General features: G+C 43.7%; 1 protein-coding gene across 7 annotated transcripts in view; it reads left to right on the top strand.

The window, feature by feature from the left end:
- Positions 1-22,363, top strand: part of FAT1 (FAT atypical cadherin 1) — a 382,476-nt gene that overhangs the window by 86,094 nt on the left and 274,019 nt on the right. For 3 of the 7 annotated variants that reach the window (XM_073607796.1, XM_073607788.1, XM_073607770.1), the window contains exon 1: positions 13,406-13,658. The exons of 1 other annotated variant lie outside the window; for it this stretch is intronic. In XM_073607796.1, coding sequence (XP_073463897.1) covers positions 13,656-13,658 — 3 coding nt within the window. In that variant the 5' untranslated portion in view covers positions 13,406-13,655. Of the gene's footprint in view, positions 1-13,404; positions 13,659-22,363 lie in introns of those variants that run through there. 3 more of the 7 variants (XM_073607813.1, XM_073607805.1, XR_012236892.1) reach the window with 2 other exon arrangements.

Genomic DNA, 22,363 nt, shown 5'->3' with positions numbered 1-22,363 from the left:
GCTGAACTATTGTACTCTGCTGCTGGAGAGCCTTCCCCGCCCGCAGAATAAAATGACGGCTATAGCCGGTGAAATTGATTGTATGCATAGATCCCAACTGTCCCTGATTTCGAGGCACTGTCTCTGATTTGGAGGGACTGTCTCTGATTTGGAGCAATGTCCCTCTGTCCCTCTTTCCTCCTCATTTGTCCCTCATTTTGGTCTGATCTATATAGATGTATAAAAAAATGCACTTTTTATCTATGAAAAAGTGTTTTCCAGTGCTAAACCTTTCATCAGATTTCTAAATTGCTGCATTTATAAATTCCAAAAGCCAATATAAAGGAATAGTAGTGGTAAAAAAGCACTTTTGGGTTGAACCAATCTTTTATTTTTTTTGTACAATTCTCCTTTAAGGGGACGTGGCAAGGGGTGTGTCCTATGCCTGCATACTTTTGCTGATAGGTGTCCCTCATTCCCATCTCTAAAAGTTGGGGGGTATGTGTATAGGAAAAACCTGACAGGCTGGTTTTACACAAATCGATCGATAGATCAACTTGTGTACAGCCAGCTAGCCCATACATGGGTCAAAATTCAGGAAAGTTCAGCAGGGAATTTGGATCCATGTAACATCCTTTAACAGACAAACCTGTCCAGCAAAAGTGGCAGTTAGGACTTATTTAGCAGAGCCTTACCTGCCATGAACATAAAAAAAAAAAAAACTACTACTTATGGTAATTAACCCCTTTCCACCCAGGCCAATTATGACACTTCTCTCCTACATGTAAAAATCATCAACTGTTTGCTAGAAAATTACTCAGAATCCCCAAACAGGGGGAGCAGGTTATAAAATTTTCCGACAACAAAATCCGATCGTTTAAATTCCGATCGTGTGTACACAAATCTGATGCACAAACTGCCACGCATGCTCAGAATAAATTAAGAGACAAAAGCTATTGGCTACTGCCGCGTTTATAGTCCCGACATACGTGTTTTACGTCACTGCGTTCAGAACGATCGGATTTTCCGACAACTTTGTGCGACCGTGTGTATGCAAGACAAGTTTGGCCCAAAATCCGTCAGAAAAAATCCGACGGATTTTGACGTCGGAATGTCCGATCAATGTCCGATCGTGTGTACAGGGCATAAGTGTTTTGAGACAAACCATTTACCACTGATCGTTAAGTTGGAGTTCAGATTACATTTTTTAAGCAAATTCATTTAAATCTGCTAGTACATTTAAAGGGTAACTTCACTGTCATGAGAAAAAAAAATAGCAAAGAAAAAAGAATAATATAGCGTTTACAATTGTGACACAAGTCATATTGTAATTGAATATTATTAAAAATGGCCTTTCTTTTTCAATCTGCAGCTCTGTCGTTTTCTGTAAAATGCAATGCAATATGGCTACCAGGAGGTGTCCTGTAAACAGAATGTGTACAGAACGCCTCCCAGAAACATCATTTCCTGCTTGTGTGATTGGCTCACTGATTTTCTCAGAAGTCTGCACTAAGATACAAGTCAGATTTTTGGCATCCCCTGCAACAAAAATTTAATTTTAGTAAAATACTCCCAATAGGAAATCACGTCTAAAGGAATGCAGACCCTGCAATGTTCCTCATTAGTGCCCTGCAGGTGCAGCAGCTGATAATTATGAAACCACTCCCATTAGATTCACTTTCCACATGGACACAGACAGACAAACACACAGGGATTTCTTCAGAATAACAAAAGGTAGGAATCTGCATCAAAGTTTGTTAAAAATCCTTGCAATACACATCGATCACCCAGAGGGGAATGTTTTTTATCTCAATAAAAGTGGAGTTACTCTTTAAGGCTGAAATCACATTAGTGCGTTTCCAAAGTCGTGTGATTTTGGGTGCAACTTTAATGTCACTTTATACTCTTTGGCACTCAAGTCACAAGAAAGTTATATCAAAATAGTGCAGGAACCTTTTCCAAATCATTGTGACTTTAAGTTGCGTAGATTAGAACAGGTGCAATTGAAATCAATGGGCTGCAACCTGTCATGCGACTGTGTCCAAAGGAAAATGTTTGCCAGCACACCATGGAGCAACAAGGAAGAGTCCGAGCGAATTGTTTAATGCATGATCACATCACAAGAGTAGTGCAACATTTTGGAGTCAAGCAGGACCCCTTCATCAGGCATTTTCCTTGTGACTTCTGAAGCACATCCCAGCTGGTTGTTGCTGCAGAACCCAAACCCTTGAGAGCTTTTCCAGGAACGTGTGCGATGGGAATATGGAGTACTATTTATGTGCCCAAAGTCGCATGACAAGTCGCACTATTGGGAGCAGAGCCTTACACTAAGATTATAAACTAGAAACAGCTACGCCTAATTAAACCAGTAAGCATATCTAAAAAAAAAAAAAATCCCATCAGCTACTAAAAAAAGGTGTACCCCTATTAACCGCTTGCTGACCAGCCGCCGTCATTTTACTGCGGCAGGTCGGCACGATCCCGCGAGCCGTTGTAGCTATACGTCGGCTCGCGGGAACGGGATAGCAGATGCGCGCACACGCGATGCCGGAGGCACAGCTGGGGTGCCAATGCTCGTGGCCGACGGTCGGAAACGCGGGCACGAGAGGCAGACCAAGGACGAGTGTGTGTAAACACACAAATCCCTGTTCTGTTCTGAGAGGCGTGACAGTTCGTGACTTCCTATTAGCTAGGAACCACAATCCGTCACTTCCTCTAGGTCAGTCCCCTCCCCCCTACAGTTAGAAACACAAACAAGGAATACACTTAACCCCTTGATCGCCCCCTGGTGTTAACCCCTTCCCTGCCAGTGACATTTTTACAGTTATTAATGCATTTTTATAGCATTGATCGCTGTATTAATGCCAATGGTCCCAAAAATTTGTCAAAAGTGTCTGATGTGTCCGCCGTAATGTCGCAGTCCCAATAAAAATTGCAGATTGCCGCCATTACTAGTAAAAAAAAAAAAAAAAGAATAATAAAAATGCCATAAAACTATCCCCTATTTTGTAGACGCTATAACTTTTGCGCAAAACAATCAATATACACTTATTGTGATTTTTTTTTTACCAAAAATATGTAGAAGAATACATATTGGCCCAAACTAAGGCAAAAAAAATGTTTTTATATATTTTTGGGGGATATTTATTATAGCAAAAAACAAAAAATATTGCGTCTTTTTTCAAAATTGAAGCTTTTTCTTGTTTATAGCGCAAAAAATAAAAACCCCAGAGGCGATCAAATACCACCAAAAGAAAGCTCTATTTGTGGGGAAAAAAGACATCAATTTTGTTTGGGTACAACGTCACACGACTGCGCAATTGTCAGTTAAAGCGACGCAGTGCCGAATTGCAAAAAATGGCCTGGACATTCAGCAGCCAAATCTTCCGGGGCTGAAGTGGTTAAACACCTTAAAGTGGAGTTCCACCGACATATCACATTTTTTTTTTCTAAAGCCATCTGTTAAGATGATCCTAATGCAAAGCTGCAATCACTATTCTTACTAATAGCGCCGCTATGTTTGTTATTTTTTTTGAATTAACCTTATATTTCTTGCGTGGTTCCATCTTGCTTGTGGGCATGCGCAGCCCACAAGGATACTCTTCCGGGATACAGTGCTGCTGAATAACCAGCATGCACCACCGGATCTCACGCATGCGCAGTATACACAACTCGCAGCGCTGCTGAGCGGCGGCGATGCCCACTGACTCCTGGGAATCATAACACACATCTCTCAGGAGCCAGTGTGCCACTGGATATTACGCAAATAGCCGCGGATGGGAGAAAGCGGAAGAGATAATGAAAACCTTGGAAACCTGGTAAACTAACAAAAAATAAATAAATGAATAAAAAGTGCCCATTGCAGACTTAATGGCAAAGATTGAAGCTACTGAGGAGAAGATTAAAAAGTGGGTGGAACTCCGCTTTAAGATCAAATTAAAAATTGGCAGCTCTTCAATATACCGAAAATATATATCATAATATCATAAGAAAACAATACATTTAAATGTATAATAAACAAAAATCTCTGTATCAATCAATGTGCAAAAGAGAACTGTGCATACAATTTAAGTCAAGTCTCTATAGCAATTAATGTGCTTGGAAGCCTTATTATTGTGCCAAGAATAAAAGTGCTCTTAAAAAAAAAAAAAAAAAAGAGAGCCCTTTTCTTTTCTCTTCTGTGAATTTCTATTCCACAAAGTGCCACAGTGCTTCAGCCAGTAACACATACAGAGACACAGAGAATTGATTGCTTTTTATATGACACTTTTCATTTATTGTTTTCTTTTGATACCATGATATATTTTGGCATATTAAGTGCTGACAATTTACACTTTTAATTTTACATTGAACACTACTCTCCCCCTAGACTGACAATGTTCCTTTCCAAGGGTGGCTCCATTGCTCCTCCATCCAGAGTGCAGACACCCTAAGATAGGAAGTGTGTCCCTAGTCAGATCTCCAGGTGCAAATAAAGGAAAAAAAAATTCTAAAAAAGAAAATTAATATAGCCACCACATTTAAAGCGGACCTTCAGTACTTTCCATTTATTAAATCTTCTGCCCTTGTTGTTTTAACTTTGGATAGTAAAACATTTTTTTCTTCCAGTAAATACCTTATACAGCCCACTTCCTGTTTTAGTCTGGTCATTAGCCTGGGGAAGCTTCAAAATGGCAAAGATGTTTTTATTACAAATTATGTGAGCAGACTGCAAGTTCCTCTTTAAAGATTGGTAAACCCCAATATAATACATGTTTTGTTTTTGGGTTTATTACCTCTTTAACTACTTGCTGTTCACCCACACAGTGGTGTCCCTATGGGGTGCGGGGGGGGGGGGGGGTGGACCGCACCCGGGTGACACCCTCCAGAGGGGTGACACCAACAAGGAAGCAGATGTAGTGGGTGCTGTCGAGCCCTCCTCCCCATAAGTAAAGCGGTGACAGTGGGCGGCTGCTCAGCTGAAGAACACTTGCAGTAGCGGCGATGTGACAGGGAGAGGCGAGCTGCAGGGCGGACTGTCAGAATGTCTCCCCTGCTCCCCCCCCCTTTTCTCCTTCAGCAGCACAGGAGAAGAGAGAGGTTCCTGCACACTCTTCTTCCTTCCCCATTGGCCACAGCGGAGGGCCAACCAGAAGGAAGAAGGGGAGCATCATGGGACATGCAGTCCCGGAAGATGTTCTCCACAGGTATGTGTAAACATCCCTTGTAAACATCCCTCGTGAAAGTAATAGGCAGTGAAAGGTACTCTTTATGGAGGGGTAAAGGAAGAGAGGGTGCACCAGTCTTGTGCATTTGTTTGTTTTTTTACTCTTTATCGGGGGATCTGGGCAGTGGCGGCCCATCCATTAGGGGCGCCTGGGCGCCACCCCCTCTATCCAAGCCACCAAATATATGAATAATGGATAGATTTATGCATAGCTTGAATCTATCCACAGCCGCTGCGGCCACCCCCTATTCATGCGCCTTTCAGGCTGATTAGAGCCATAGGTTCTAATAGGCTTCAAAATAGGGTGGACTCATGGCGCAGAGCATTGCACTATGAGCCCACCCAGGTGTTACAACAGCGAATGAATATTTGCTGTTGTAACACTGATCCCCAATCCGGCCAATAAGAAGCAGGTCTGAGACTCATTTTTTGATTGGCCGAAAAGAGAACAGTCCCAATTGGCCACCGGCGAGGAGAAGAGAGGAAACGGAAGCCACAGATGTCCGTGGAGAACAAAGGAAGGGAAAGCTGTCGCCGCGGCCAAGCAAGGGAAGCCGCTGGTGAAGCCTGGGAGAAGTGCTGCATAGATGGGGTAAGTGCACCAGAACTGACCGACCGATCAACCGCCGGGGGGTGGGGTTTTGGGTGGTACTGTTTGCCGCCCCCCAAAAAAAAATTACCACCACTGGATCTGGGGTCAAAACGCCAAGTTTGGCTGTTTTGAATACTGTCATTTTTTTAAAACTGGCGCCTTTAAGTCTTTAGTAAACCAGAAGTAATGTCATAACATCACTTCCGGGTTACTAGAGCCAAGGCCCGATCAAAGTCGATTCTGGCTTCACTGGGGTCTCTGGCCAGCTGGCAGACGTTCCGGATGGTCGCTCGGGCCTCCAGGTGGGACGGGAGAGCCCGGGAGAGGTCCCCTCCCGCTGCTTGTAATAACAGCCGAGCAGATGATGTCTCTTTAGACGAAACGCGTCGGAACGAGCCCTGATGATGTCATTGCGTTACCCACAAACTTCAATTTTAAGTGCTTGATCCACTTTCTAAATGTGAGTGTTTCCAATTTTCTTTTAATAAATTTTACGCTTATACGGATTCACACTATGTGGAGTATTTTTTTTTTTTGGTCATGCTATTTTGAACACTTAAGAGGATTTGGTCTGACAAGTTGGCTGCTTCTGAAGACCGCTTCTTGGTGACATCTCTTGACCAACTGGATTGCCTTACAACTTGATCTGGAACCCAGACGTGGAGGTCCCATATTTTGGTGGTTGCACCATAAGCCTTGTTGACTCACTGAGCATATGCCCATTTGGGTCCTCTCACTCCGGTAAGCCTCCTCACTAACCGGTTCTGGTTTTATTGTCTGTGTCCTCACCTCAACATTGATGTCACATGGAGTACCACTTCTAGTAACACAATTTGTTTTCACCATTTATTTAAAGACTGCTATTATGTTTTAAAACAACTTTTGCATTATGGCACATGGACTTAAGTTTGGGTGTGAATTTCACATCTCATTTTCATTATTATTCGTTTTTGTGGTCATTGCACAGTGTACATTAGTTTGTATACATATGTATTTCCATGTTTTGAGCGCTGCACATAATTTCACTTTTTACTTATTAATTGATTTACACTTGTCTTAGTGTTGTGCTGGCTGCTACCAAATATTTGTCAGCGCGATATACACCCATTTTTTCTATTGATAAAAATTCTGGAAGTAATTGAAGGGAAAATTCTTTTCTCTCTGCTTGTTGTCCTGGGGCTAGAAAGTTTTCCCTGTCCTTTCAGTCCTGTATGTAACGTTGGCAATGTCCGCCTGCGCCTCTCTTCTGCTCCTCCCACAGCTATAAACACAGCTGGGTGGTTGAACCAAGCATTTGTTTTTCTATGAATACCAAGTGATAGAAGTGCTGAAAGGGAGTTGGATTGGGCCAGTCTGTGTCATTACCTTCCAGTGTCTATGGGCTGAAGATCTGCCAAGCATGCTTGTTTCAAGGCACCCAGAGACATGGGTCTCCAATACATACAATGCACCCCCACCCCTTCTCCTTTAGTATAAGTAAAAATACTCAGCTGAGCAGATTGCTTGTCCCTGGACCCACCAGCTGGGATCTTATTACCCAAGGGCAGTCAGGTCATGCATGCACAACATCCCCCCCTTGTAAATCAGGTGGCAGTCATACACCTTTGTATTAAACAATCTACTTTAGATCTGCTAATATATAAGTAGTACAGGATCCTAAATGATTAGTTACAAACTGAATGGATTGTTTAGGTAGGACTTAGGGTTCATTTACACCAGATGCACTGGGAATGCGTTTGTGAGCGCATTCCCGACGCATGGCAACCAAAAAAGACAATGGTTCGCTATGAATGCAGTTCACACGAGCATGTTGCATTGTGTTGCATTTGCCCAGCACTGAAGAAAAATTACGGCGTGCACTACTTTTTTTTTCAGTGCAACGGAATGTGTTGAAATGAACACAAATATGAGGCACTGCAAGGCAAAAAAAAAGCAAAAGCAAATGCAATATCTGTAAAATGCATGCCAACACATTATAAAAAAAAGCAATGCACATAAATTCATGAATGTGTTGTGGTAGTGACAGAAAAAATCTGATTTAAAAAAAATTCTGTTTAAGCATGTGTTCCTAAAGTGGTTGTAAAGTCAGACGGTTCTTTATCTTAATGCATTCTATGAATTTAGACCCCTTTCACACCGAGCCGCCCCCGGGAATCAGTGGTAAAGCGGCACTATTTTTAGCGGCGCTTTACTGTCGTTTTAGCGGCGCTATTTGGCCGCTAGCGGGGCGGTTTTAACACCCGCTATCGGCCGAAAAGGGGTTAAATCCGACCGCAAAACACCGCCAGAGGGGCGTTTTGCCGGCGTTATCGCAACGCTGCCCCATTGATTTCAATGGGGAGCAGCGGTGAAGGAGCAGTGAGTTCACTGCTCCTTCACCGCTCCAAAGAAGCTGCTGGCAGGACTTTTTCTGACGCCCTGCCAGCGCACCGCTCCAGTGTGAAAGCCCGAGGGCTTTCACACTGGAGTGAATGGAGCAGCTGTTTTAGGGCGGTTTGCAGGCGTTATTTTTAACGCTATAGCGCTTGCAAAACGCTCCAGTGTGAAAGGGGTCTTAAAGAGTTGTAAAGGCAGAAGGTTTTTTTTAAATAAAAAAAAACCTTCTGTGTTTAGCAGCCTCCCAAGCACCCCCTAATTACTTACCTGAGCCCCAACTCTCTCCAGCGATGTCCACGAATGTCTAAGCCGTGCGGTACACTCCTCCTGATTGGCTGAGACACGGCAGTGGCGCCATTGGCTCCTGTGGCTGTCAATCAAAGTCAGTAAGCCAATCAGGGGAGGGAGGGGTGGTGCCAGGCCGGGTCGGGCTCCATGTCTGAATGGACACACGGAGCTGTGACTTAGCTCAGGTGCCCCCATAGGAAGCTGCTGACTGTGGGGGCACTCAATAGGAGGGAGGGGCCAGGAGCAGCAAAGAGGGACCCGAGAAGAGGAGGATCTGGGCTGCTCTGTGCAAAACCAACTGCACAGAGGAGGTAAGTGTAACATGTTTGTTATTTTGTGACTTTACAATCACTTTATGATAAAACACCTTCTGTGAGCAGCAGCCCCCCTCAGCCCCCCTAATACTTACCTGAGCCCCATCTAAATCCAGGGATGTTGCAAGACAATCTCGGCTCTCCCTCCTCATTGGCTGAGACGGCAGTGTGGCGCCATTGGTTCCCGCTGCTGTCAAAGTCAGTGAGCCAATGAGGAGAGAGAGGGGGCAAAGCTGAACTGTAGCTTCGTATCTGAATGGACACACAGAGCAAGCTGCTTGCTGTGGGGCACTCGGCAGAAGGGAGGGGCCAGGAGCGCCGACGAGGGACCTGAGAAGAGGAGGATCTGGGCTGTTCTGGGCACAACCACTGCACAGAGCAGAAAAGTATAACATGTTTGTTATTTTCATTCAAAAAATGTTATTGAACATTATATATTATTTCAAAGAGAGAAATGCATCCAATAAGCCACTATCTGTATTAACAAAGCTTCACCAAGTCTTACAAGACACAAACGTGATTTATATTAGGTAAAGTATTCGTTATTGCAAACAGGGTAGATCACGAACTAGGAAACAGATCAGATAGATCATGTATAACTTCCAATAAGTATTAAACTAAAAATATATATATTTTCCCTCCCTGGAACTTCAGGGGAGTTGGCACATCAAGCTGAATGGTAACAATGTATACAGGATCCAAGGAAGAGAAAGCCTGAGACCAAGCAAAGGAGAGGAGTCAATGGAGAAAAGGGGAAAATGAAGGGCTGTTTGTTATTTTTAAAGGAAAAACTGAGACTTTAGTATCCCTTTAACTCTCAGCTTCCTCCAAATCTCCAAACCCTTTTTTCTTTCTTTCTTTTTTTGCTGCTGTGATCTGATTTCTATCACAGGAAGACTACATTCCTTCTCCATGGTCTCTGTATGTAGGAAGGTAGCCATCCTCTTTCTTGCTCCTGAGATAGTCTATGGACTATGGGGTTTGTAATGTGCATAGAGCAGGACACATGACCACAAATAAGGTGCACTGCACATTCCAAACAAACAGAAGCGAGATGGGAAAAGGAGAGGTTGGGGAGCTCATCACAGAAGAAGAAGAAGAAAAACACAGCAAGAGACAATTACTTGAAAAACAGATTCCGATCTTCACAGGAATAAGTTTAAAAATGGACTCTGCAGTCTGTTAGCTTGGAGATAGGAGGGAGGAAAAGGGGAGTGTCTTGCCATCCTAGGCTATGGGGCTGTGTTTTTCTATTGATGCACACAGTGTAGAGAGACACATCTCGAATCCCTACATACAAGGGTGACTGCAAAGGATGCTGCAAGGCAAATGAGCCACCCTAAAAGGGAAACCTAGGGCAGAGTTCAGCTTAAACAGAAACATAGACACTCCTCTGCTCCTCCCTCCTCCAGGTTGGAGACTGCACTGTCCACTGTTAACTCTTTCCTGTGAAGATTCAGGCAAGCAGCACAGAGAGAGCCAGAGCTAGCAGAATTGAAAGTTGTAAGCTGCAAGGGTTGGGGTAAGAATTTTAACAAATAGTTTACTGGGGAATTTTTATTTTATTGTGCTTAATGTGTTAAAGCTGAATTTTGGGCTACGCAAATATTATCAAATTACAAAAGTGATGTGTATTCTTACTTGAATCTTAGTGTGCTTTGTGTATGTCTCTCAGATTTGTGCAATAATCCAACATAAAACTTTCCCTCTGTGCAGGAGGGAAGACCGATCACTGCTGCTGTCTCTGCTTGTGCAGGGTGACCGGTCTTGTCTCCGCCCCTTCCTGTAGTTTTCTGTAAGCAGCCTGTAGTGAGTGAAGCAGCTGGGCCCCTCCCACATCTAGGCTTTCCATATAGACTATGTATAGGACAGTGCTGTTATTATCGTTACTTTTACGAGGTAATATCTGGCTTAATAAAAACATTTGGTGTGCACAAAGTAGATTTAAATCCTTTTGTGGCTGTTGAGGAAAACATTTGAAGTTTTTCTGCCTGGAGTTGAACTTTAAAGTCAAAGAAAACCCTAACTATAAGGATTCTTATAAATGTTTCCTTCCCCTCCTCCTGCCTATCCTAGTTGTATCTGGTCAGCTCCCCTGTAGTCAGTGAGCGGCTGCTGCAGTGGAGAGGAGGAAGTGCTGACAATAGCCGGGCCATGGGGGCCTATGGGTGAATTCACAGCAGTTGTAGAGACTCCATCACACAGAGCTGCAGGATCATGTGACCAGAGCAGAGTGGGTTGAAAATAGGTAAGTACTGCACACATCTTTTATATATAGGTTAGGCAGGATAGGTAGGTGGAGGGGGGAGGTTTTTAAGAATAGTTGTAGTTAGGCTTTTCTTCCACTTTAAGCTAAAAAAAGCCTGAGAGTTTAATTCTACTTTAACTCCTTCCTGCCCAGTTCCGGCTTTTCTTTAGTTGTTCTAAAGTCTAAGTGCTTTTTATGTATTCAATCTGATCAGTATTTATGTGTATATGGCCAGATGTGTCCGATCTGATCAGTATTTATGTGTATATGGCCAGATGTGTCCGATCTGATCAGTATTTATGTGTATATGGCCAGATGTGTCCGATCTGATCAGTATTTATGTGGCCAGATGTGTCCGATCTGATCAGAATTGATGTATATATGGCCATATGTGTCCGATCTGATCAGTATTGATGTGTATATGGCCAGATGTGTCCGATCTGATCAGAATTGATGTGTATATGGCCAGATGTGTCCGATCTGATCAGAATTTATGTGTATATGGCCAGATGTGTCCAATCTGATCAGTATTTATGTGTATATGGCCAGATGTGTCCGATCTGATCAGTATTTATGTGTATATGGCCAGATGTGTCCGATCTGATCAGTATTGATGTGTATATGACCAGATATGTCCGATCTGATCAGTATTTATGTGTATATGGCCAGATGTGTCCGATCTGATCAGTATTGATGTGTATATGGCCAGATATGTCCGATCTGATCAGTATTTATGTGTATATGGCCAGATGTGTCCGATCTAATCAGTATTTATGTGTATATGGCCAGATATGTCCGATCTGATCAGTATTTATGTGTATATGGCTAGATGTGTCTGATCTGATCAGTATTTATGTGTATATGGCCAGATGTGTCCGATCTAATCAGTATTTATGTGTATATGGCCAGATATGTCCGATCTGATCAGTATTTATGTGTATATGGCCAGATGTGTCCGATCTGATCAGAATTTATGTGTATATGGCCAGATGTGTCCGATCTAATCAGTATTTATGTGTATATGGCCAGATGTGTCCGATCTGATCAGTATTGATGTGTATATGGCCAGATATGTCCGATCTGATCAGTATTTATGTGTATATGGCCAGATATGTCCGATCTGATCAGTATTTATGTGTATATGGCCAGATGTGTCCGATCTAATCAGTATTTATGTGTATATGGCCAGATATGTCCGATCTGATCAGAATTTATGTGTATATGGCCAGATGTGTCCGATCTAATCAGTATTTATGTGTATATGGCCAGATATGTCCGATCTGATCAGTATTTATGTGTATATGGCCAGATGTGTCCGATCTGATCAGTATTTATGTGTATATGGCCAGATATGTCCGATCTGATCAGTATTTATGTGTATATGGCCAGATGTGTCCGATCTGATCAGTATTGATGTGTATATGGCCAGATATGTCCGATCTGATCAGAATTTATGTGTATATGGCCAGATGTGTCCGATCTAATCAGTATTTATGTGTATATGGCCAGATGTGTCCGATCTGATCAGAATTTATGTGTATATGGCCAGATGTATCCGATCTAATCAGCATTGATGTGTATATGGCCAGATGTGTCTGATCTGATTAATATTTGTGTTTATAGCCAGATGATGCTGATCTGATGGCCTCATCTGGCTATAAACACATACATAAAATCAGATCAGACACATCTGGCAATATACATATCAATACTGATCAGATCGGACATATCTGCCCATATATACTGATCAGACTGGACACATCTGGCCATATACACATTATCAGATCGGACACCACTGGCCATATACACATAAATACTGATCATGTATATATAAATATATATATGTCTCCGATCTGATTTATTTACGGGTTTATATCCAGAGGTTTCCAATCTGATCTGTAATGTGTAAATATCCAGATGTGTCCGATGTGATCAGTATTGCTGTGTATATATCCAGGTGTGTCCGATCTGATCAGTATTGCTGTGTATATGGCCAGATGTGTCCGATCAGTATTGCTGTGTATATGGCCAGATGTGTCCGATCAGTATTGCTGTGTATATATCCAGATGTGTCCAATGTGATTAGTATTGCTGTGTATGTGTCCGATGTGATCAGTATTGCTGTGTATGTGTCCGATGTGATCAGTATTGCTGTGTATGTGTCCGATGTGATCAGTATTGCTGTGTATGTGTCCGATGTGATCGGTATTTCTGTGTATGTGTCCGATGTGATCGGTATAGCTGTGTATATGGAGAGTGATTAGTGCCAATCTCCTGGTTGTCCCCAGTGTAGAGAAGTGTGGTGGTGGATTGTAGGCCGTTCCCTGCATGCAGCCACATGTCCTCTCCCTGCAGGCAGTACAGGGAGAAGAATAGAGGAGAGTAGGATGGAGTCCATAGAAGTGGAGGGGGTGGGGAAGGATGTGATGTCAGTCTTGTCCCAGCACTGAGTAGAGGAGGAGAGCCCCGCACTCCACACAACTTCATCCACTTCTACAGACATGACCCATCCGACACCATCGGACATCGCCCGGACTGAGGATTGTACATCGCTGGGGCTATGGTGAGGATTCGGAAGAAGAGGAAGAGGTGAAAGTTGTGGGAATGTGGACTGCAATCCTGCGATCTGGGGAATAAATCTCTTCTAGCAGCATGGTGAGTGCAGAGATCTGCGATCCTGTGTAGTTAGTTGTGTCGGAGAGATCTGCGATCCTGTGTATGTAGTGGTGTCGGAGAGATCTGCGATCCTGTGTATGTAGTGGTGTCGGAGAGATCTGCGATCCTGTGTATGTAGTGGTGTCGGAGAGATCTGCGATCCTGTGTAGTTAGTTGTGTCGGAGAGATCTGCGATCCTGTGTATGTAGTGGTGTCGGAGAGATCTGCGATCCTGTGTAGTTAGTTGTGTCGGAGAGATCTGCGATCCTGTGTATGTAGTGGTGTCGGAGAGATCTGCGATCCTTTGTAGGTGATGGCGTCAGAGAGATCTGCGATCCTGTGTATGTAGTGGTGTCGGAGAGATCGGCGATCTTGTATATGTAGTGGTGTCGGAGAGATCTGCGATCCTGTGTGTGTGGGGTGGTGTCGGAGAGATCTGCGATCCTGTGTGTGTGGGGTGGTGTCGGAGAGATCTGCGATCTTGTGTAGGTGATGGTGTCGGAAAGATCTGCGATCTCTGTGTGGGTGTCGGATCTCCTCGTGCTCTCATTGTACAGATCGATGTGTGTGTGCTGATGTCTGATCGCAGTCTTTGTGCACAAAGTGGTACGGCGCTCCCCCTATACAGCGCTATGTAGTCCCCTCTGGGGGATTGTCAGTTGTCTGGAAATGTTTCATTGTTTATAAACAGATGCGTGTTTTGTATACAAAGTAACCGATGTGTATGAGAATGTGCCACATCCTCACCAGCAGTACGATGTGCCATAGAAGGACTGTCAGGGCTTCTAGAAATGATTCCTTTATAATTAGATGATTAAACTGTAATAAAGAGCTTCATTGTTCCCTCTGGAGGGCTTTGAAGGGTCCAGTCAGTTTCCCCAATGTGCCATACACGGAATGATTTTATATACGATCGATTAATTTAGGGTCACCCTACAAATTATCATCTGGCTGTACAATCTTTGTACAATCAACTTTACATCTGTCAAATCTTTGTCATATGAAGACCTACCTAACCTATCCAATCAGGCCCTTGCATTCGATAGCTGTTGGTAGATCTAAAGGAGATTGTACAATCAGATTGTAATGTGTGTGATAAGCTTTATGGAACGATTGGAAGATTGAAAAGGTTGTTCAGTGTGCCATACACTTCAATCAGATCTCTATATGTATGGCCACCATTACTGTCACTATGTTTCATTGTCTGTAAATAGAGCACTGACTCAAAGTAACCAATTTGTATCGTAATTTGCCCCATCTTTACCTGTTTGCTGCCCATGTAACACATACTGTGTGCGACAGCAGAAGAGTCGGCTTTAGGGCCGGTTCTCACCAGAACACTGTGCGGGAAACCTGCGTTCTGTGCATATTTCCCACACCGTGTTTAAAACGCACTGCAGTTGCGGTCTGTAGCGGGTTTCAATTTTACGGTAATGACACCCCAAACGCAAGTGGCAAACACAGTGCCCACACCAGACCTCATGGTACAGGAGTGCCAGGCAATGCGGGTGCAGTGAGTCTTTAAAAGTAATTCATGCACTACATTTGGTGCTGTGCGATTTCAGCCATTCAAACCCTCTGATTCCTCCTGTATTGAATTGTATTGTAACTGTACTGTCTGCCCTCATGTTGTAAAGTGCTGGGCAAACTGTTGGCACTATGTAAAGTGCATGAGCTGCTTTTGGGGCAAAGTCACATGTATTCACCCCAATAGACTTATATATTAAAAAAAAAAAACATAAAAAAAACCACATGAAATGCATGTTTTTTGTTTGTTTTCTTGCCTAGTAACTAGCTTTCCATTGGCTAACAATAAATAAAATATACAATTCTGGACTTCTACACGTCCATGGATATTCAGATGAAAACTTTATTGCATAATAGACAATACATAAAGGCACCACATCTGCAATGATGGGGAAGGGATGGACGGTTCACGCGTTTCACACTCTCGCAGTACTTTCATCAAAAGGTTTGCAAAGGAGTGTGAAACGCGTAAACCATCCATCCCTCTCCCATGATTGCATATGTGGTGCTTTTATGTATTGCCTATTATACAATAAAGTTTTCATCCAAATATCCATGGGTGCATGCAGCCATCCGGAATTGTCTGTTTGGAGTGACATAGTGGAGAACTGGGCTTGCACCCCGTATTGCACCAGAGAAGGAGTCTGACAGTGCCAACTTACCTGGAGCACCAGTAATACACACAATAAAATAAAATAATTGATGCTGGAAACTCACCCAAAAACGCCTGTGAAAAAAAGTCCAAAGACACTCAGCTTGAGTGCGAAAGGGACCTTTAACCTCTTGCTGACATGGAGGGGCCTTAATGCCCACATGCCTCCCAGGGCAGTACCATGGTACAGTACATTTAAGCAGGTGTCATTGTTTAGAAACAGGGACTAATGTATTTTCAAAGCAATCAATGAGTTTCATAGTTTTCAGATCTTAAAGATAAAACTCATTGCTAGTTTCCAGGACTTCCCCAGATCCTCTCCCATCCTGGAACTCTCTACCTCAATCTGTCCGGCTATCTCCTACTCTGACTGCCTTCAGGTGATCCCTGAAAACTCATCTCTTCAGGGAAGCCTCTCTCATCTCAATCTTTTATCACTTCCATCAGCTCCTTCCCCTCAGTTACAACCTTTTGTACCACTTGCCCCACCCTATTAGATTGTAAGCTCTTTTGAGCTTTTATTGTAACTGTACTGTCTCCATTTTATATTATAAAATGCTACGTAAACTGTTGGAACTATATAAATCCTGTATGATAATAATAATAATGAGTACAATGGGGGGGGGGGGATTTACTAAAGCTGGTGCACAGAATCTGGCGCAGCTGTGCAAAGTAACCAATCAGCTTCCAAGTTTTATTGTCAAAGCTTAATTCAACAAGCTGAAGTTATGGCCTGTACACACGATCCAAAAATCGTATGAAAAATACCGCTTTCGAATCGACCATACGATAATCTGGTCATTATTATTATTATTATTTATTATTATATAGGATTTATATAGCGCCAACAGTTTGTGCAGCGCTTTACAACATGAGGGCAGACAGTACAATTACATTACAATTCAATACGGGGGGAATCAGAGAGCCCTGCTCGTTAGAGCTTACAATCTAGGAGTTAGTACAGTACGTTAGTATAGAGCTTTTGATAGGTGATCAGGACAGTTCATCTGATACTATCTCATCGGACAAGCATGAGAATTTTTCTCATATGATACCAGATTTTCATGTAATCAGTACAGTTGTCGTCTGAAAATACAATATAAATACATTACAACACATGACATCACTTCTGAATTTTTATACTGTCGAATGAGAATTTTTGTAACTTTAGTAACCTATTCAATCTCTATTTGCGACTAGCAAGTGAAAAAAAGTCGTACGATCTGTTGTCCAATTTTCGGATCGTGTGTGTGGGGCATTAGAAGCTGATTGATTACTATGCATGGTTGCACCAGATTCTTTGCGCACCGGTTTTAGTAAATCTCCCCCCATTGTGTCATAGAAGGACAGGGGGCTTTAAAAAAGAATAAAACTGGAGGAAAAGTTGATGTTGTAAATGAGTAGTATGCTTGCTGGGGGCGACAAGCATGGTTTTTATTCTCTGTGCTGTGTTGTATTACCGCCCCCCCATTCATAGGAGGATTGCAGCGACAGATCCCTGGACGTGTTATGATCAAGGCAGCAAAGTTCTTTTTTTTTTCTTTTTCCCTGTGAGTCAGACCAATGTTTCCTCTATCACACTGATACAGGCTGCCAGTCTGATCCTCTCGGGGGCACTTGCAGTGCATTTCTCTCATTCCCTGCAAAATGGGGAAGTTTGATTCATTTGTTATTAGGAGGCGATGGGTGAGATGTAGCACTCACAGACGTGGAGGTGACATATAGAAGTATTGCCTCTGCCTGCAGTAATCACAGCTGTGCACATCCTCCAGACCATTCCAATAAGTGATACCTGACAGCCCCATTGAAGGCGCACTGACCCCCCACATCTGTGACCTTGCTGGAAGGAACAGCGCACACTTCCAAACCTGTGTTTGAGCACCGGGGAATGTGTCCTTCTCCCTGATTTATGAGACTGTAATGGCGAGCTTAGAGCGTTTTATGCTGCAGGATGTATGAAACTCCCCCCCCCCCCCCCGCCCTCCCAACTGTAGATTGTCTGCTTTACAAAGAACCTACCACCTGTGTATACAAATGTCTGCCCCCTGAATTAATGGTGGCCCATGTCTGGGAGAGGGGACAATACATGATCACTGCTGCCAACATTTCTGGCCTGCCCAGCCGTTAAAGGGTCAGCCCACCAATAACCTATATTTATGTTCTCTTATGTCGCTGGCTGGCTTATTTTATCTCTGGAGGATTCTGCTAGTGAAATCGCTTTACTGAAATTCCTGTCTGGAGTCTCTCTTCTCTTGTTGCATAAAGCCTTAATCCTGGTGTCGTAGCATGGAACCCTGAGGCTACCATAGAGGACAGATTGTGCTCTGCATCGTGGCACATGAATTGTTATGGAGAAGAGCGGGAGGTGATATGCAGGCTTAACACAGTGCTATGCAATCCCAATACACTCCCTTTCCTAGGGTGACAATGCTGCCCTGTATGGTTGTCTTACCAGGACAGGAAGTGTGTGAAAGGCAGGATTACCAGGTTAAAAAAAAAAAAAAAGAGGAGAAAAGGGTAAAAACTAATGCAGCCACCACATCTAAGGACCAGTAAGCTGCACTGTTTTACTTTGTTGTTCTCAGGTTTAGATCTGCTTTGATCCTCAGCTTCATGAATGAACTTCACAAAACTTCAGTTCCACTCGTACTCCCAAACCCCACCATATATTGATTTTTTAGGTTGCGGTGAACCTGCGGTAGGTTTGGCAGGTCCCACTCCCACTTCTGAAGTTTGGACCCCCCCCCCCCCTCCATATTTGGATTTCTTTTTTCTTGGGGTGTGGAGTAGCAGGTACCTAAGTTAGCCAGGTCCCACTCCCATTTCTGAACTTTGGACCTCCCACTATATTTGGATTTTTTTTTTTTTTTTTGGGGGGGGGGATTACCTAGGATTGGCAATTTCCACTCCCACTTCTGAGGTTTGGACCCCCCCCTTCCCCACATGCAACCTTCTGGGACAAGTCACAAGTCCCCAAATGCAGGATCATTCACAGCGTGCACAGTGGGAAGTCAGCTGTGAACCGCAAGGAGTCAAAGCCAGCTTCCCACAGTTAACATGCCAGCCCTGTAGAATGGCAAAAAATGGGCCGGGTGAGGACAGCACTGGAACCCTGGACAGGTAAGTGTCTGTTTATTAAAAATCAGCAGCTACAGTTTTTGTAGCTGCTGACTTTTAATTTATTTGTAACGTGGCTGAAGCTCCTCTTTAAAATCAGTCATAGAGACCCCCTTATAAAGTCTCTTTTACACTTGTGTTGCCCTGTGAAAAGTGATCTATGGTGGATCACTTTTTAAAGGATATTTGACAGGCAGCTGGTCACCTGTTTTAACCCTATAAAGATTGCACCACCATGATGCAACTGCGTGCGGTGCAGTCTTATTTACTTGAATGGGTCGTGTTTGTCCGAGATGCTGAACACAACGGGGGGTATAATCTTGGACGTGGTAAGTGTAGGACCCACTCCAGCTGCCATGATTAGAGTAAGGGGGGCAGTCGGACCAATAAAATTGTGGCTCAACTGTCTTCAGACCGCCACACTGATCACAAATGTTAACTTGACTCAGTAGTTGCAACAGGTTGTACGATCAGACAATTTGGATGCTTAGGCTGGCCATACACCTAAACATTTTTGTTTTAAGAACTCTCGTTTGATTTTCTAAACCAGGGGTCTCCAGACTTTCTAAGGAAAGGACCAGTTTATTGACGTTCAGACTTTAGGTGGGCCAGACTATGGCCAGGGGGAGTAAACAATGCCGGTTCTTTGGTATTAGGGAGAAATAGGTGGTGTCAGTGGGAGGAATAATGCCTCATTGTTAGTGTCTGTGGCAGGAATAGTGCCTCAAGGGCCAGATACCCTATTGATGGTGTCCGTGGCAGGAATAGTGCCTCAAGGGCCGGATACCCTATTGATGGTGTCCGTGGCAGGAATAGTGCCTCAAGGGCCAGATACCCTATTGATGGTGTCCGTGGCAGGAATAGTGCCTCAAGGGCCAGATACCCTATTGATGGTGTCCGTGGCAGGAATAGTGCCTCAAGGGCCAGATACCCTATTGATGGTATCCGTGGCAGGAATAGTGCCTCAAGGGCCAGATACCCTATTGATGGTGTCCGTGGCAGGAATAGTGCCTCAAGGGCCGGATACCCTATTGATGGTGTCCATGGCAGGAATAGTGCCTCAAGGGCCGGATAAAGGCAAACAAACGGCCGTATCTGGCCCCAGGGCCACTGCTCGGAGACCACTGTTCTAAATGTTAGTGGGGATAAATTGATATACATTTTCAAATGCCAAGAAAATTCAAGCAAAAAGGATGGAAATTCATTCTCAAACAAATTTCAAAAAGTGAATGTGGTTTAGTTCAGCAAAGCCCGTTCACTACAAAATCAATTGTTAAAAGCAAACATTTTACGAAGTACTTTTGATCGGTATTTGTCCAGTCATGTACCGAGGAGAATTTTTGTAGGAATGTTCATTTGAAAATCTGCCAGCCAGCAATAGAGCCATAGATATCCTTCCAGAGAGAGTAAAAAAAAAAAAAATCAAGCCGTGATTCAAGTCGGCAACATCGAGCAAGTACTGAAATAAGAGGTCTTCATGAATGACCCTTTAAATGGTGCCTACAGGTTTGAATTCTTTGTTCCGCAGAACGTCTTTCTTTTGTTTGAGGCGGTAAATCTCGGTCTGCAGAGGGTTAACTGTAGAATTTGCTGGGCTTTCTTCCTCCATAGCTGGGTGGAAGTAGCATGTCCTGGCAGTGGTTGGGATATAGGATTCTAGGCGTATGCTTTGTATTCACACAGGGCTATAATCTTCCAGCAGCCACATGGCTCCCGCAGCTTTACACAGAGTGCAGCTTAGTTTATTGTGCCAAGAAGAAAATAGTTCCTAGCCTGGGCCTCTCTGCACATCCAGGAGTGTGATGTGGCCAGCCAGGAGCCTGGTGGGGGAGGGGAAAGTAAAGAATGAGAAGAAGACGACTTAAACGCCATACAGGTCCACCTCAATAGACCACCATACACGTCCTGCAGAGCCCCTCTAAGGCGACATGGGTTGTAGACGCAATTGCAGACCAGGGACCTGATTCCGGGACAAGGTACAGAGTTAATCAAAGACCTTCTAGACTTGATACAAAAAAGTTCTCCCAGACAAAGTCACGTATCATCTCCAAGAAATGTATTGTCGGGATAGCCTAGGGGGTGAGGATCTCACAAAGGTGCATGACAAGACAAGGGATGCCCTAGGCCAGGAGCTTGGTAAATGAGGGGTATTGGTTGGGGTGCAGACAGATTAGTTGGCTGGAGCTGCTGGCTGTTGAGCAAGGGGGGTGGTGAGTAAGGGGGCCTGCTGGCTCTGATCCCAGAGGATGGGGGCAGGGCGGACAAGAGAGCTGGGAAAGCACAGGAGGCTCTCCTTAGGGTGGAAAGAAAGAAGAAAACTTTTATTACCTCTGCATAGCTCTTTAACAATACAAGACAGACTGATACCTAATCTGCCTGCACTCTATAGGACATAATGGGAAGCCTAATTGCAACATTAACCTATTCAGTGCTAGAGGCCAAACAAAGAGACCCTGTCCCAGTTCTGTCAAGATTCATGGGCAACAGTTTGTCTTGTAAGGTTATCTGATAGTGGACACTGAGGGCGATCAGATTTCTGGTGGTCCTTCTGAAGTGCTTCAGCTATTCATGGGTTGTGAACTTACAGCCGTTCTTTAGTTTAGGAAAGCAAGGACCAGTTGTTGTAGGACTGAAAGTCCCAGTGCGTATTGTCTGTACATGGATAGTAAAGCCTGGTATACACGAATGATCATCTGTATTGATTTTTGCATGCTAGTCTCATATTGAAAACCAATAGGCTACTAAAAATACGAACATTCCCATACGACAGAATACAACTTCAGAAGTGATGTAATCTATGGTAATATATTCGTTCATTTCCAAGCATGCATGGTCTTGGTAAATTGCAACATGCACGTATTTGGTGCAATGTGGTGTGATTTGAGCTTATTCAAAATGAATAGGCTCAAACTGCACCGGACTGAATTGCATGTGTATTGAACAGGAACAGATGCGGTTCCTGTGCAATTCACATGCGGTTCAAAGGGTGAACCGAGCCTAAAGCTAGCCATACATTGTACAATTTTCTTGTTCAATTCAACTAGTGCAAGGACCTGCCTGATTGCATAGAAATTGAAAGTGTTTAGGTTTGACCTCATATTATATGGTTATGGAAAATTGTATAATGTATGGCCAGCCTTACAAGAGGCTTGTATGCAGCAGCAGTGGGGGCAAGGAATGCCCTGGATCTAGATGATTGGACTATACAGGTGATGGCTTCCAGACATGCTCACATGAGCAGGGCTTCAGATCCTAGTCCGAACACGCCCAAGCTCATCACTGATGAGCAACTTCAATCTGTGGATACTACTCTGCCCAACAATTGAAAAATCAAAGGAGCCAGGCAGAAAATGGTTGACCAAACAGCATCAGCATCTAATCAGGTACCGTTGTTCTGACAGCTGGTGGC

The sequence above is a fragment of the Aquarana catesbeiana genome, linkage group LG01 (genome assembly GCF_042186555.1).
Source record: "Aquarana catesbeiana isolate 2022-GZ linkage group LG01, ASM4218655v1, whole genome shotgun sequence".
Lineage (NCBI taxonomy): Eukaryota > Metazoa > Chordata > Amphibia > Anura > Ranidae > Aquarana > Aquarana catesbeiana.
Note: the sequence above shows the minus strand (reverse complement) of the source record. Positions and strands in the feature narration are given on the sequence as shown.